The sequence below is a fragment of the Amphiura filiformis genome, chromosome 8, assembly GCF_039555335.1.
Source record: "Amphiura filiformis chromosome 8, Afil_fr2py, whole genome shotgun sequence".
Lineage (NCBI taxonomy): Eukaryota > Metazoa > Echinodermata > Ophiuroidea > Amphilepidida > Amphiuridae > Amphiura > Amphiura filiformis.
In genome coordinates this window covers 29676876-29693902 of record NC_092635.1, presented here as the reverse complement: position 1 = coordinate 29693902, position 17027 = coordinate 29676876, and the positions used below count along the sequence as shown (strand labels likewise).

The 17027-nt window shown below is 37.8% G+C and overlaps 2 protein-coding genes across 3 annotated transcripts in view; both read right to left on the bottom strand.

The window, feature by feature from the left end:
* Positions 1-17027, bottom strand: part of LOC140158923 (activating signal cointegrator 1-like) — a 53149-nt gene that overhangs the window by 25891 nt on the left and 10231 nt on the right. The window lies entirely within an intron of this gene.
* Positions 3891-13190, bottom strand: LOC140158922 (uncharacterized). The gene is made up of 4 exons (XM_072182195.1): positions 13101-13190; positions 11835-12118; positions 6329-6436; positions 3891-5175 (listed from the first exon to the last, which is right to left on the bottom strand). The coding sequence occupies exons 2-4, from the start codon at positions 12103-12105 to the stop codon at positions 4658-4660; spliced, it is 897 nt and encodes a 298-aa protein (XP_072038296.1). The 5' UTR covers positions 12106-12118; positions 13101-13190; the 3' UTR covers positions 3891-4657.

Here is a 17027-nt window from a genome sequence, read left to right as displayed (position 1 = left end):
CATACATATCGTTGCAAGTGGCACAAGTTCCAATATGATTGGGTATCATCGAAACACAAACGAAATTTGTTTATTTATTGGTCAAAACAATTGCTGCTGACAGTGTTTTACTTTTTTTTGTCAGCCGACAATTGTTCTTCTGCTTTTAAATACTTTTTTTCGACATTTTACTACTAATTTTTCCGAAAAAAAATGCATCACTATACTGTTTGCCCATCAACATGATCAACAGCGAGGAGCTCAGTGGCAAATAGAATGATGAAAAAGTATGAAATGGTGCATTGATGAACATCGCATCGAGCACTATTTGCATCTTACTTAATGGTGATCTTTCCCAAAAAGCAAACAAAAAGTCACCAGCTTATTGTGAAAGTTCACTCCGACTGGTCGTGTTATACTTGTTCACACGGGCAGCTACTCCGACCCACCAGGTCGTGTTTACGCGTTAAAAGTCAGGAGTAAATTGGTCGTAAGAAGGTCGGAGGAGCTTATCACAACTATCATTCACACTGGCACTACTCTTGACATTTCCCCCGACCTTCCGCCGACTAGTGCTTACCACGACCATCCTCCAACCTTCCGCCGGGTGTAAACCATGTGCCTGAACACAGCTAATATAGCAATTTTCAATGAAATTTGAAACTGTTGTTATACCAAAAGTCAAAATGTTTGACCAAATTTAATGCAAATTGCCAAATGTTTTGGCAAATTCAAAAAATTTGTCTTCAATGAGGCAAAATAGGGCTATTATTTTGGAAACAAGGCGGTTCTCGAACCACGAGTCTCGCCTGCTTTCGCGACTGCCTGCTATTGCAAATATTTTTGGTAGAGGTAAATGAATTTGGCGGTTATCGGCTGGGCATGATTATCTGGCTGATGGTGACTGTACCCACCAAGTTTCATGCCCATGCAACAGTTTTTACAATACTAATTTGACCTCAGCTGACCCCTGGTGACCCTGAAATGACCTTCCAAAAATTTGGCTCTAAATGTTGACTGTACCCACCAAGTTTCATGCCCATACGACAGTTTTACCTCAAATGACCCGGGTGACCCCAAAATGACCTTCCAAAAATTTGGCTTCAAATTTTGACTGTACCCACCAAGTTTCATGCCCATCCGACAGTTTTACTAATTTGACCTCAGATGAACCCTGGTGACCTCGAAATGACCTTCCAAAAATTTGGCTTTAAATGTTGACTGTACCCACCAAGTTTCATGCCCATCTGAAAGTTCTTACTAATTTGACCTCAGATGACCCATGGTGACCCCGAAATGACCTTCCAAAAATTTGGCTTTAAAGGTTGACTGTACCCACCAAGTTTCATGCCCATACAACAGTTTTTACTAATTTGACCTCAGATGACCCCTGGTGACCTCGTAATGACCTTCCAAAAATTTGGCTATAAATGTTAAATGTACCCACCAAGTTTCATACCCATCAGACAGTTTTTAAAAATTTGACCTCAGATGACCCCTGGTGACCTCAAAATGACCTTCCAAAAATTTGGCTTTAAAGGTTGACTGTACCCACTAAGTTTCATGCCCATACGACAGTTTTTACTAATTTGACCTCAGATGACCCCTGGTGACCTCGAAATAACCTTCCAAAAATTTGGCTTTAAATGTTGACTGTACCCACCAATTTTCATGCCCATCCGAGGCAAACTTTAACCAAAACTTTAACCAAATTTGTCACACACGCACACAACCCCCCCCCCCCCTACATACACACGGAAAATTGATTATATAGTCTCCTGCCGAGACAAAAATCAAGAAAATTTAAAATTACACATTCTTGATACACCAAATGGCTGAAAATACAATCCATGTTTGCAGCACATTCCCTGTATGGTAATTTGTACTGGATACCCCCTCCCTGGATCCAAGGTATATCCTACCTAGGTTCAATGTGTAAATTACCTTTTCACTTTCTATGAAAGCACAATAACAAGATAATGTACACAAACAAATGAAATGAGGCAAAAGTACAACAATCCCATAACTAATTTCAATTATTTATTGCAGTAAATATTCATACATTCCTGTAGTTCAATAAACAATATAACTGTTACCATATCGTTTCCTAAATATTTGCAAGGTAAATGAAAATTTATCTTTTCAGTTACCATTGAAAGTTTAAAAACTACTTTTGTTTAATACATTTATTGGTAAATAATTTCATAATCTAAGCAACTGTTGATAATAGGTATTTGGGACATCAAGATCAAATTGACCTTTTTGGAAAATCCCATAAGCCTTTGCGATTACACCTGAGAAGCCATCATTTGATGTCATGCGGACTTGCAATGCGCAGTAAGAATGTTCGATAAACGATGTGCGCATCGGCACAGATCGGCATGACATCAAATGATGACATCTCAGGTGTATTTGCAAAGGCTTATGAGAATTACCAAAAAGGTCAATTCAGACATATATAAACCATGTGAATCTAGCATCTTGGGTGTTGGAGCACCTACATGAATAGGACACAAACATGTGTGTTTTTAAACGAAAAGACATTTTAGCTTGTCAATACCTGATGAAGTCCTCCGATGTGAAGGACGAAATATTGTAGTGAGTAAAAATTCACTTGGTTTTGACAAGCTAAAATGTCTTTTCGTTTATTTATTCAACAAACCTGATGAACTTATTCAACTATGTTTGTTTTTGTTCAGCTTTATGTCAGATTTATTGTTCAAGTTTTAAACTTGGTGATACACAAACAAACACATCCAAATAATAACACTTTAACTTAATATCTAAAGATAAATAAAGGTACTTAGTAATATTCTGGCTTTCATCACCATAATATCGAGAGCTTAGTGTAACACTGCCTCATATCTCCATTTTGGCCATTTTGAGAAAATTGCATGTTTAAATAATTCTGCCCTCATAGACCTTTGTATATGTGATGCGATCAAGCAAAATCAGTCGGAACTCGGAAATATTGATTTTGAGATACAGCCAAACAAAGGCAATATTTCCTTTTGTTTCCTATTGTTTTGGAAGCGCTTTAATTGCTCATATCTTTGGAACTGGTTGTTCAATTTCAATGGGGGTTTCTGCAAAATCCAGCTTTGTAAATCTTTTTTACTATCCTATAAGAAACTGAAAATTTATTATTGCCGAGTTCCGACTGATTTTGCTTGATCGCATCACATATAAGGCTATCTTTCACTGGTTTGTGGCTTTATTGGCATTGGGAAATGACACAAGTCTTGCCGTTGGAAAGCCCATTATTTTCTGAAAATTTTGGTACCAAAACTCAGATGATGCAGTGCGTGCGCTTAGCCTTCAATATGCTGACCTCAGTTTTGCTTATAGGAGGGCGCGGACATCCAGGTGCTTAGCAACAAATTGAGCTAAATTCCCCAGCAACAAGTGAGTCAAAATAAAAACATTCCATGCATGCACACAGCGTAGATGTCATGCACGCGATGCGCAGTACGCACAATGTGCAGTGGCCTTTATAATTGATTTGCGCATATTGTTTTCACCAGGATTGGATTATTTTCACTGGCATGATGTGGCTCCGCCCCTTGGCTATAAGCAGGAAATGATTAAAAAATAAAAAGTTTCTTTCCCTAGAATAATTCATCCGAATTGTTCTACACAGATCAGGTGAAAGCAATAGGAGGTTAACAGCTATCTAGGCACCAACACATCACCTTTACCAAAAAAGCAGTTAATGCCTTGACATAGAAAACCAAGGAAAAAACCAAGAAACTGGATATCATGCACATAGTGGGAAATTATCAATATTTTGTCATTTTATTATGTTTCATGCAAGAAACCCTGTCAAAGACCCCATATTTAACACCATAAACGATGTACATGTGTATATCGCTTGTCTGTGACAAAGCATGATATCCACCTCGGAATACAAGTGTAGCCTTATTTAAAATGTTGGCATCTTTTTGATATACGCATCTGGATCAATTTATAGCATCACACATCATTGCATTTTGTCACAGAAAAAGAGGCAATTTTAAAAGTTTACCATAGGAGTCAACTTTCCTTAACAAACATATGAACAGGCCTGGCCTACCTACTGAATTGTTTGAGAGTTGACTTCTATGGACTCAGATGCACGTTTTAAAACAGCCTCCATTTTCACATAAAGAATCATTGTGACAGAACGCAACGATGTGTGCCACTATAAATTGGTCCAGATGTGTAAAACAAATGAGGCTCACAAAGCTTTTTATACATTTTGTAAAATATTTTTTCCATTTATTTCAAAAAGCGTTTGGGGAACTTGAAAGTTGTGAATCCTATATCTTAATATATATATGTATACATAGTCTGTTCTCACTTCTGAGATAAAGGCGGAATGTAAAACACAGGAGGATATACAGGATATTATTAGCTACCTCCTATTTGTTCACAAAATACAGGAAAATATCTAGGACCTGGTGCCGTATTCCATGAAGCCGAAGGCTGGAAGACGGCACCAGACCGTAGATATTTTCCCGTATTTTGTAACAATTTTATCTTTTAGTGAACATGAATTCTATTACCTTCCAACTTCTATAATGTTAAGAATTTTTATGGAATGAATTGTCTAAAATCAAGAAGCCAGAATTCATTCCAAGAGTTATTATAATTATTATACAATTTTATGCCTATTGTCATGATATACCATACATTTCTCCTAAATGGCGTTAATGAGATATCCACTAAATACATTCATCTCATCATCACCATTTATGTATGTGTTTGCATTAGCTTTCAACCACACATCATCACCAACACGCAGGGTCACAATGGTGCTTTGTGTTTGCATTAAATGTTTGCTCATGGCTGTCATGTATATTTGAGACTTCACTACATTATTAACCAAAAGATCAATATTCAAACCATAACTACCATGACTATAGGCACGGAATGTGTATGTAAAGTAATACAATCCTGGAATGCGACATGTAAACACCCCTGTATGTTGACTCATGTCATCCCCTATATTGATGTACTGCGCATTAAATGATATGATTTGAGAGCCTGATGTTACCTGAAGATTACTAGACTGCCCTACATGGAAAGCAGACATGGAAGGTGGTGTGTAGTCCCGTCCCGGTTCCCCCTTTACACCCTTGGTTCCATTCAGACCCTCTAATCCAACTAAACCTTGTGGACCAACTGCACCTATGTCTCCTTTATCACCCTTGGAACCTGCAAAAGAAGAAGAAGGATGGTAAATATTTGACATTGTCAAGTATATAAATGATGTTTTTAAACGTGGATTAATTTAATGGATTAAATTATGGTGAGCAACAAATCCAAAATTTACCAATTAAATTTAGATTCCCCCAAGTCAATGCCCCAGCAAGCTGCCACCGCTGGGGATTGAACGCGGGGGTCTCATGAAACCACAAAGATCATCTGAGGTCAAAGATCAGGTCAAATATAAAGTTGTTCCCATCGATCGGGCTGTAACTAGGAGAAGTGTAGTATAATCAGACAGACTTTCTCAGTCTAACTGAATCATATTGCACCATATACTCATGAATTGTGCAAAGAGTGCCAACTGCATTGAAGTTATAAATAGCTCTTACTTAATCAACTTAATCAAGTTGAAGTTGCAGCAGCAACAACAAAGAACCATGGTTGTCATCAGAAGAAATTTCTGTGCCTGTTCAATTGATGTTAAGTCTCGTCTGTACCAATCTTTGATTCAACTGAAGCTAAATTATGGCACAGCTGCCTGGTACCCTTCAATCAAAGAAAAACATCTCCTTGACATGATCCAGAGATCTTCAGCTCGCCTTCAATGACTACTCCCGTGATTCATGTGTGACTCAGATGTTGACCAAACTTGAGTGGACCAGCTTAGAGACTTGCCGACTGATAACCAGGCTCTCCATGATGTACCGTATCACCCACAACTTTATAGTTGACATCGACTGGCAAGACCATCTGACCAAACCAACCAGACCAACTAGACGTCATCACCCTTCAACCTACAAGCAACCAGCTACGAAAACAGTTTCTTCCCCTGGACAATATACTTCACTGGAACAGCCTCCCTCATAGCATACTTGACATTACTGACTTCAAAGCCTTCAAGACTGCCATCTGGACTCATTTCACTTAATTGCTCTATGATCTTTTTTGCACCCTACACCAAGCTTAAGAATTCAAAGGTCAAAACCTCTGTTGAGATGCAGGTACTTGCTTATACGGAGTAACCAATCCAGATCCAGATCCAGAAAATAAACACATGACAGTGACACTCAATCCTACTACAGAAAGTCACAATATCATGTATTTATGTCATGTCTGTCAGGTTTGGTAAGGTTATTCATAGTCACTTCACTACACTAACCTGGAAAACCGGATAAGCCTGGTTCCCCTCTGTCACCTCTTTCGCCACGAGCACCTTGTGCGCCACCTGCCCCCGGTAGGCCCGGTATGCCAGCAGATCCAGATGGACCTGTAAGGAAGAAGAAAACAACAACAACAAAATAAAATCAACATTTATGTCACTGTAGGGATGGCTTTTAGGGGTGTAAGGGGTGCTCAAGCGCTTTGCATCACAGCCAGTGATGTTGAGATCAGCTAGCCTAGTATGGGTGAAAAGCGAAAAGTAGTAGTCTGCTGATGAACCGTAGAACACTCAAGTCAACCTCACCTCCAAGCTGGTGCACCCTGGAAACTAATTCCTTGCGGTTCTAGGCTAACGAGGATATGGCTAAGGGAAGGAAAACCCCGAAAATAAACCTACTGCGGTGGGCCAACAACCCGTCCAGTTCAAACAATTGTTACGGAAACTGCAAGAATCAAAGAAACTACAAATACAGCTAACGCTGGAAATGGCATTGGTGAGGCGACGGTCCAGATACCAGAAGATGATAATATCACGTATGTGGACAGCATGGACGCTTCTGAATCAAAGCCGAAAGGGCGTTCAGCGGCCGACTACGTCGTTAACCGGGCAGAAAGTAATCACTAACATAGGATGTTGGAATGTAAGAACACTATACACCATTGGAAAATCTGCTCAGCTTGCAAAGGAGATGGAAAAATATGACATTGATGTCTTGGGAGTAAGTGAGTGTAGATGGACAGGGCATGGAAAGGTCAAGTTGAGCACAGGAGAAAGTGTGATGATTTTTCTGGGAGAGAAGATAATTTACATCAACACGGAGTTGCAATAATGATGTCAAAGAAGGCAGAGCAGGCATTGATAGAATGGAAACCAATAAACGATAGGATCATTTATGCAAGATTCTTTTCAAAATTTTTGAAATTCTCAATTCTTCAAGTATATGCACCCACCAATGAAACAAATGAAGAGGATAAAGACAATTTTTATGAGCAACTGCAAGCAATTGTAAATAGCATTCACAAACATGACGTACTTATTGTGATGGGAGACCTTAATGCTAAGGTTGGAGAGGATAATGAAGGATGCGAAAGCATCATGGGAAAACATGGACTAGGAGTGAGGAATGACAATGGAGAGAGGCTTGTCGACTTTTGTAATCTAAATAACCTTGTGATTACTGGAACAATTTTTCCTCATCGACAGATACACAAGCAAACGTGGGTTTCTCCAGATGGAAGAACTAAGAACCAAATTGATCATGTAATGGTAAGCAGACAGCACAGGACATCTGTACAGGATACAAGGGCCATGCGGGGAGCTGATAAAAACAGCGATCATCAACTAGTTCGTACCAAACTCAAGATTAAGTTGAAAAGAAAGCAACAACCAAAAGTAACAAGAAGGAAATTTGATACAACCAAACTCCAACAGAATACCATCAGATCAAAATTCAAAATTGAACTTAAAAATAGATTTGATGTACTCCAAGATTATGAGGATGTAGAAGAGAGTGTAGAGAAGAAGTGGCAACATTTTGAGAATGCTTACAAAGAAACTGCACAGAAGGTTCTCGGGTACAAAAAGAAGGGCCAGAAACCATGGATCAGCAAGGAATCATGGGATTTAGTAGAGGAGAGGATAAAACTGAAGAGTGACATTGAACAGACAAAGTCAAGCAGAATCAAACAGAACTTAAAAAGTCGAATACCGAGCAAAGACAAGGAAGTCAAGAAAAGTATGAGAAGGGACAAGCGGGAATGGGCTGATGATCTCGCAGCTTGGGCAGAACAAGCAGCAGGAAATGGGCGAATGAAGGAATTGTACAACATTACAAAGACTTTAAGCAATGACAAAAGAAGAACAAGCAACGCTGTAAAGGACAAATCTGGGAACATATTAACAGAACAATCAGCAAGCAGAACAAGATGGCGAGAACATTTTGAAGAAGTTTTAAATAGACCACTACCAACCAACCCAGTATCAGAGGAGTTAAATGAACATGAAACGGTAATCGAGGTCATAAGTGATCAACACATCTCAAAAGCAGAAATTAGAGCAGCAATTAGAAAGATGAAAAACGGAAAATCAGGTGGCAAAGATGAAATTACGGCTGAATTGTTGAAAGTAGACATAGACACAACTGTAGACTGGCTCGCAGGCCTTTTTAACACAATCTGGGATAAAGAAGAAGTACCCAAAACATGGAAGCAGGGGCTCATAATCAAGTTACCAAAGAAAGGGGATCTCACAGAATGCGGAAATTGGCGAGGCATTACGTTGACTTCTGTCCCAAGTAAAGTATTTGGAAGAGTACTTATTGATAGAATTAGAGATGGAGTAGACAACAAGTTGAGAGATGAACAGGCTGGATTTAGAAGTGGAAAAAGTACAGTGGAGCAGATTTTTGTTTTATGGAATATTATTGAGCAAGTCGTAGAGTGGCAGTCAACCTTATACATTACGTTTGTGGACTTTGAAAAGCGTTTGACTCTGTACACCGAGAAAGCCTGTGGAAAATTATGGCTAGCTATGGAATTCCATCAAAGATAATAAGAATGGTCCAGATCTTGTATGAAGATAGCGAAAGCAGTATTAGATGAAGGGAGGAGTCAGAATGGTTTAAGGTGAAAACCGGTGAGAACCAAGGAGATGTAATGTCTGGCTTTATTTTCTTGATTGTGGTTGATTGGATTATGAAACATGCAACAGAGGGAAATAACACAGGAATCAGATGGAAATTTATGACAAAATTAGAGGATTTGGACTTTGCGGATGATATAGCTCTTCTATCATCTACCATCCAACTCATGCAGGATAAGGCAACAAAGCTATGTGAATTTGCAGCAAGAACTGGTTTAAAAATTAATACCAAGAAAACTGAAGTGCTTAGAATAAACAGCAAATCCAACACCAGGATAGTCTTAGCAGGCCAGCAACTAAACGAGGTAGAAAAGTATACATACCTAGGTGCAAATGTCAGCAACCAAGGTGGAGGGGGAGAAGACATGAGGAACAGGATTTGCAAGGCAATGGGATCATTCATGAAGCTCAAACAAATATGGAATGCAAGCAAACTCACTTTAGGAACCAAACTGAAGCTGTTCAAATCTCTGGTAATGTCAGTATTATTATACGGCTGTGAAACCTGGAAGATCAATGATAGTGATAACAGGAAGTTGGACACTTTTCAATTCAAATGTCTCAGGAGAATACTGACGATTAGATGGCCATATGTCATTTCAAATAATGACTTACTAAAGAAAACCAAAATGAACAGGACAAGTGAAGAAGTAAAAAGAAGGAGGTGGAAATGGATTGGCCATGTGCTAAGGATGGAAGATAATAGCCACTGCATGACAGCACTTTCCTGGGCTCCAGAAGGCAGAAGGAAAGTTGGTCGCCCTAAGACAACATGGAGGCGGACAGTGGAAAAAGAAAGGAAGAAATTAGGGTGGAGGTCATGGAGTGAAGCCAAGCCAGTAGCTAGAGAAAGGGACAGCTGGAGGAGGAGACTTGCAGCCTTATGGGCCACAGGGCCCGAAGAGGATAGGTAAGGTAAGGTAAGGGATGGCTTTTCAGTTTTATTGTCATACATGTATCTCACAAATGATTTTAGGCTGATAATTTTGTACTTGTTTCAATTGACCTTTTTGGTAAATCCCATAATTCCTTGCGTTAGACCCCAGATGTCGTCATTTGACAATTGATAATGAGTTAAATTTAGGGTTATTAGGTAATATGACAACTTCTTTAAAGTACTGTATTTTTTGTTGTAAAATACAACATGTGAATGGGCTGTTCCAGCTAAAATCCATATACCCCCTATGGAAAACATGACTTTAATCTTCCACACAGGATGTGTGGGGTTACATGAGGGGCTCTGCAATGATTATGTGTACTAGGGGTGGTGAATTTCAAAATGGTCTGCCAAAAATCGCCTCCCCCTAGGCCTATATGTACATTAAAATGCTTTTCCGGGTTTAGTAATTCAATCCACATTTTTTTCACAAGCAAAATCGATTCCTTTAAAAATCTGTCAAAAAAATGCAGCAAAATTGAAACCTGTTTGGCCTGGAACCCAATTTTGGTGGCAGATCAGTTCTCAAGACCACCCTTTTTTGGCCGGATCATTAGTTCCCAAGACCTCACTTTTTTATCCAACCGATCAGTTTGGAGCTGGTGGTGGCATACCCATACCCCAAAAAAAGTGAGTCCCCCCTCCCACCGGGTTCAACTGGCACAGTCCATTTAAAATTTCAGAGTTCATGTCTTCCATAGGGAGTGCATGTATTTCAAATGGAATAGCAGAGTGTTGATAACTTGATGGAACTCAGTTTCAACTTACATGTATGTTATTATAAAATTTCATGTATGTTGTTGCACTAGATGAAAACTTGCACTTGGTATAAATATGATGTCATTTTCAAATCAAATATGAAGAAATTAATTTTTGCAAAACCTAGTTTTCTGGTCAGAATGTTTGGGATGTTAGCTCGGACGAAAACAAGCAAACAACCCTATTTTTTGTCTAAGCTTAAACTGGCACCACAAATTTTAAATTGATTGAACAAAAACCATTATAAACTTCATCCAGTTCATTGCCAAATTAATTAATTTAAAAAAATTACACTTCCCACTGACATTTAACCTGGCCCGACCAGACCCGGTACTGTATTTTCAATAAAATACCAGTGCATGTTCACTGTATACATGTAAACTAAAAATTAAATGATATAAAAAAAATCTTATTTTGTTTACTGGGCAAAATTGATTAACAAATTGAGATCCGATTTGTGGTGAAAAAACCCAGACTGGACCATAAAATTGGCAATGTGTTCTGTGTTGTACCGGCCCCATCCAAATACTGGTCCTGTCAGGTCCAGGGAAAATACATTTCCCTGTAGAGGTCTATCTTCTCTGGATTTGGGTGGTCTGATCTTAGAATGTCTGTACCAAATGGGTTATGACCAATATATTTGTTAAATCAGGCCAACCAAACAAAACAATTAAAGCCATAGTATAACATTTGCTGAGGAGAACACCCTCAAAAAAAAATTTTAATTCTGGTTTTTACACGATTGTAATGTACTTTAGTCAATAAAGATACTCTGCAAAAATGAAAACTCTAGGTGCTGTAGTTTTGTCAAAATCTGAGATTTTGAATAAAACGATGGAACCGGCGTTTTATTATTACGATGGAAATATTAGTTGAACACATATGCACAGTACGTACACGGCGTGCGGGATACACATACACACACACCTCCCGGATCGTACCGTATTACAAGCGCGTACATGTATGGGCGCTAATAGTCAATTTCAATTTTCCATGCTTTACCTCACTTGTTCGGCTCAAAATTAAAAGGGGACATATCTGACAGTAAAAGCTAACATTTTATGGAAAATAAATACTAATCTATTTTACAGAAATGTTGTAATATGGCTTTAATTAATTGCATTACTGAAGTAATCAAAATGAGGAATGTACAATATGTATTCCTACCTGGTGCACCCATACCAAAATATGGCATCTGCCTTTCCAATCCATGACTACAAGGTTTATCAGCAGTGAGAAGATCAGTAGCTTGAAGAGGTTGCATAGCACTGCGTACAGGAGCTACAGGTGCTACAGGTGGTGGTGCTTGAGGTGCTGCTGTTGCAGGAGACTCAGTTTGGTTAATGACATGAGCCAAGACAGGTGTGATATTCGCCTGGATGAGGATAAGACTGTAAGCTGCCAGTACCACTAGGCAAGGATTTGTCTGGACTCCCATGGCTTTAGAGGTTCTGAAATTATTACAAGAAATCTCTGTGAGTTTTTAAATACTGTAACTAAAAAGATGTTTATGTTCAATAGGCCTGATGGCCTGACATGGAAACTAACTTTACATTAACATGCAGAACAAAATCAAAAATACAAATCCGTGGGTCAAATTGACACAACTTGAAAGAGCCAAAATCAAGATTTGTATAATATTAATAGTAAATATTAAATATTATAGCATTTATATACAATTCTATTTCCAAAGTTAGTTCCATTTTCAAAATATATCATAATAATCATAATTTAGTCACAAAAGAGTAACCTATGGTATAATAAGCTCACTTAAATCAGAAACTCTCTAATTCTAAAATCAATCACAAAAGAAATTAAACATTCAAATTTATTCTGTTATATAAACCTTTTCAAATCAAGATCGGAAAAGATCGAAAAACCCCATTTATTCAGTAAGCTAGGGGGTCAAATTGGTGCACAATGAATCAAGCGGAATCACATACCCTTTTGAGTGAAAGTACAACTTATTTAGCCAAAATCAACATGAGTCATCACAGAGAAATATTTTCTAAAGTTATTGAACTAACACTTCCACTATTTGGCACTATACAATGTGACAGTAAAAGAAAGAATAATGCAAATGTTTATTGTCTGCGGCACATTTGATTTGGTCTTTGTTTGGTCTTCACAATATGAATATCAATCTCTTGCACAAGCCATAACCAATGCTTGACGGTGTCTTTCACGCAAATTTGTGTTCAGACGTAATAGTTGCGTTCACGTTTGCGTTAGCATCGATGACCCGGAACTGTAAACAGGGTTATCCATAACAAACTTCGGAAAACTTTGAAAAGCTCTATATTCTGCTATAAATGAACGTTTACTTCTGCACACATGCCTCAGTATTTGGCAAAATGATTAGTTGCAACATCCTTGGCATAAGAACTACATAATTATAAGTTTTAAAAGAGAACAAAATGACAAAATACTTACAATATCCAGAGAACGTTTTCTTGATAAAATGATGTCTCTTTGATTCAGCTCCTCGATACTAAAGTCCACACCCAACCCCAAGCATCATTTATAGGTGCATCTGTGGCACAGGGCCAGGTAACGACTCTTCCATTCTAGCAAGAGGGGTTTATGAGTTCCCTGTTGCTAATTTTATATTTTCAATTTCATGTAATTATGTCCAGCCTTCTCAAGTGGCTATCATAGAATGTACTCATTGTTGTTGTTTTGTTTTTCTCAAATAGTTTGCATGCTGTTGTGAATTTACTAAAAATATTACATACATTTTATAAAACTGGCTCTTAAAGTGATATTTTCTGAGTACCTAACTTCCGGCAAAAAGATTGCATCTGTGAGTACTGAAAAATGTTAAACATAGTGTAGTACATGTACAGTACAATCATAGATCATATAACTACAGATAATGCACCAACAGGCAAAGTCCCCAACAAAATATTTCAATCGACTCACAACTTTTGAAGATACGCTCTTGTTAAGAAATGTACCTGTTTTTCACTCTGTCTACAGACGAGGTTTGGCTACTTCAAAGATTGAAAAGGAGTACTTACATGTACATATACCATGCATTAATGTCAAACATTCCTCAATGGTAACTTTATAAAATAACAACTTTATTTAAGGAATGGGCTTTACCAATGGGCTTATGGGCTATGAATTTTGTTAAGTGGCATGAATTTGTGGGCAAAATGGATGCGGGATGGGACTGCTTTTGTTTATGGATACTTCTTATTTCACTAAACAGGAAAAGAAGCTTACTTATTTTTTCTTGGTTATTTATGCCTTTTTGTTTTATAATTTTCTTGTTTCTTGCTTTATTTTAATTTATTACAACGCAAGACATTTCTCTTTTTGGGATAATAAGTAGCCCTAAAAACGGCTATTCACTGTGCTGTTCTGCCTCTACCTGGTTTTCTCCTTGACGAATTACAGGTTTCAGCCCTGCTCCTCATTACATCAATTGCGTTGAGTACCATTCTTGTTCACTGGATACTTGCATTGTGCTACATTTTTTCTCTATTGTCTATTTCACTATGCTAGCAGTAAAAGTACACAGAAATTGACTAGTAATTCACACTTAAAAATCTTGGAAATAGCAGGGATTACTGTATAGGTCTATTATAGAATGTAGATATATATCAGATTGCATGCTACCCTATTTAAAATGGACAATTCTTGGGCACCAAATCAAGAACCGGGTAAAAAGGGGAACAAAACAGAAGCTTCTTTTCATATTTAGTGAAATAAGAAGTATTATAAGATATATTATATCCTATAAATTGAGAAATAAATAGTTAACTTCAACACAGGGTAATGTAAGGGAAATTCCTAGTCACAGGAAATCATCAACATTATAGGGGCGTATTACTGCCGTTACTGACACAGGTTAAGTTTAAGATATACATTAACATCCTGACATGTCTACAGTGTTGTAACTAGTACAATTATTTTGGCATTTGATGAAAATCTTACGTATATTTGATGAAATTCTCAACTAATTCAATAAAATTGTGCAATTTTTGCCTCGGTGTCTCAAGTGCTAAAATTGCAGCTGCGTGGTGGACTCCAAAACTGTCTGAGTGGCGACTGCCCCCTGCTTTTACCCTGGGGGGTTTGGGCTCCAAAACACCCCTAAATATGCGCATGCATCAGGGCCCCAAAAAATTTTGACTCTTTCTGGGACCTTAAATTGTAATGGCAAATATTTTCTGTCAAATATGTGCTGGCAAGACATCACAGCAGCATGTGAGGCCAAGTCCCCACGACTGGGGTGCAGGGCCGCCTTAGGGCCCTGGAAGCCAAAGGTATTTTGATGCTCTCTGGTGAGATCTGGGCCTAGTTTTGGACCATTTTTGGAAATGTTTAGGACTTTAAATTTCAAAACACATTAACACATATATAGCATAAAATGACCTGCTATTGATAAAAATTGTGTGAAAATATGTAATGTTGCACCTTTAAATGGGTACCTTTTGTATTATTACAGTATGATATGAGTATAGTATTAGTAATACATAACAAATTTTATATAAATTATACATGAATGGATGGTCACCATCACACTGTAATGACATTCAGACATTGTGTCACAATTTGTGTGATTATGTCCTCCTATGTTAATAACTTATAAAATTTGTCAGTCAATTGACTGATTGAGGCAATAAATAAAACAAAGTATCAATCCTGTGTGTAAAATGTGTATTTATTACCCGTCTAGCATTAGTAGCATAGTTGTGTGTGAACAGTATCAATCCTGTGTGTAAAATGTGTATCATTTGCATCTGATTTCTTCATGAGTTTCTGCAAAATTCGGCAGCCATGCCAGCCATACCAATGCATACAGGCCCGGTCCCATCGTTGAATATTGTTGAATACGGCCAGTTTGAAAGTTGTTATTTGATGGAATCAAGTTCAGTAATATCCAGAAAATGATAGATAAATAAATGAAATCATTCACTCACCTTGGTACGTGATCAATCATTCGATCCGTGACAATATAATATGACACTGACAGCATGCCTTCCGGCTGTGTTTACGTTTGCTTCGCTTCACGAGTCAGCATTGCCTCGTTCGTAAAATAGCTTGACAATAAAACCATTTTTTTTTTCAAAAAGGACTTAAAAGTTGATACTAAGGCAGAAACAAAATGAGAAATATTTCTTGATGCTGGGAATACCATTTTCATACGAAACTCATACCAAACAATAATTAAATTAAGCAAGATAATTATGTCTAAAAATAGCGTGTTGGGTGTCTGTCATTTAATACTGGTCTCTTCCGCATGCATCGTATTGTGTCAATCCGGTACTTGGAGCGCGTGGTAAGTAGGCTCACAAAGACTGTACAAAAGACTAACGTTGTCCTTGCAGAATTTTAATGAGCACCGAGTCGCTGGACGACGGCCACGACGCACTGAGTTTATTTTATGGATAATAATGACTGAAATTGAACATGGAGATAGGGAGCGGGAAGGGGAAAATGGACAAAGAGGCAAAGAAAAAGGGGGAAAAAAATAAATAATAAAACTTGAAGTTAATTTTTAGATTTTAAAATTTATAATTTTTGTGATTTTTTTATTTTTTTTTTTTTATTTATTTATTTATTTTTTTTATTGGCTTAAAAAATTTTCTGCAGCTGTTAATTTCTTTCTGGGACCGCCGGTCCCGCGGTCCCGTGGATTTTGTGGGCCTGGCATGCATTCCAATAATTTTTTGGCACCTTCCTGCCATTGATGGGATGAACATTGATATCACTGATGTCGACAGCACTCACTACAAACTTAAACAATGAAAGCAAGGGTATGTATCATGTGATTTTCCTAAACATGTGATATTGATAAGGATTTGGTAATTGGATAAACTCCAAGTTACCAAGTAGTACCATTTCATAAACTGGACCATCTCCAATCAATGTGAGTGATTGAATTAGGCGAGTGAGATGGCAGGAGCTACATTCTTTCAGTTTTATCCATTTAACTAAAAATGGCAATGTACTTCTTAATATGTGATGCGATCAAGCAAAATCAGTCGGAACTCGGAAATATTAAATTTTCAGTTTCTTATGGGTTAGTAAAAAGCATTTACAAAGCTGCCATTTTGCAGAAAACCACATTGAATTGAACAACCAGTTCCAAGATTTGCGCAATTAAAGAGTTTCAAAAACAAGAGGAAACAAAAGGAAATATTTCCTTTGTTTGGCTATATCTCAAAATCAATATTTCCGAGTTCTGACTGATTTTGCTTGATCACATCACATATGTATACATTGATTGTGTACAGGGTTGTAGCTAGGACATTTTTAGTGCTGGGTGGCATTTGATGAAAATTGATCAAATTCTTGACTAATTCAACAAAAGTGTGCAATTTTGGACTCTGAGTGGTGGGCTCCAAT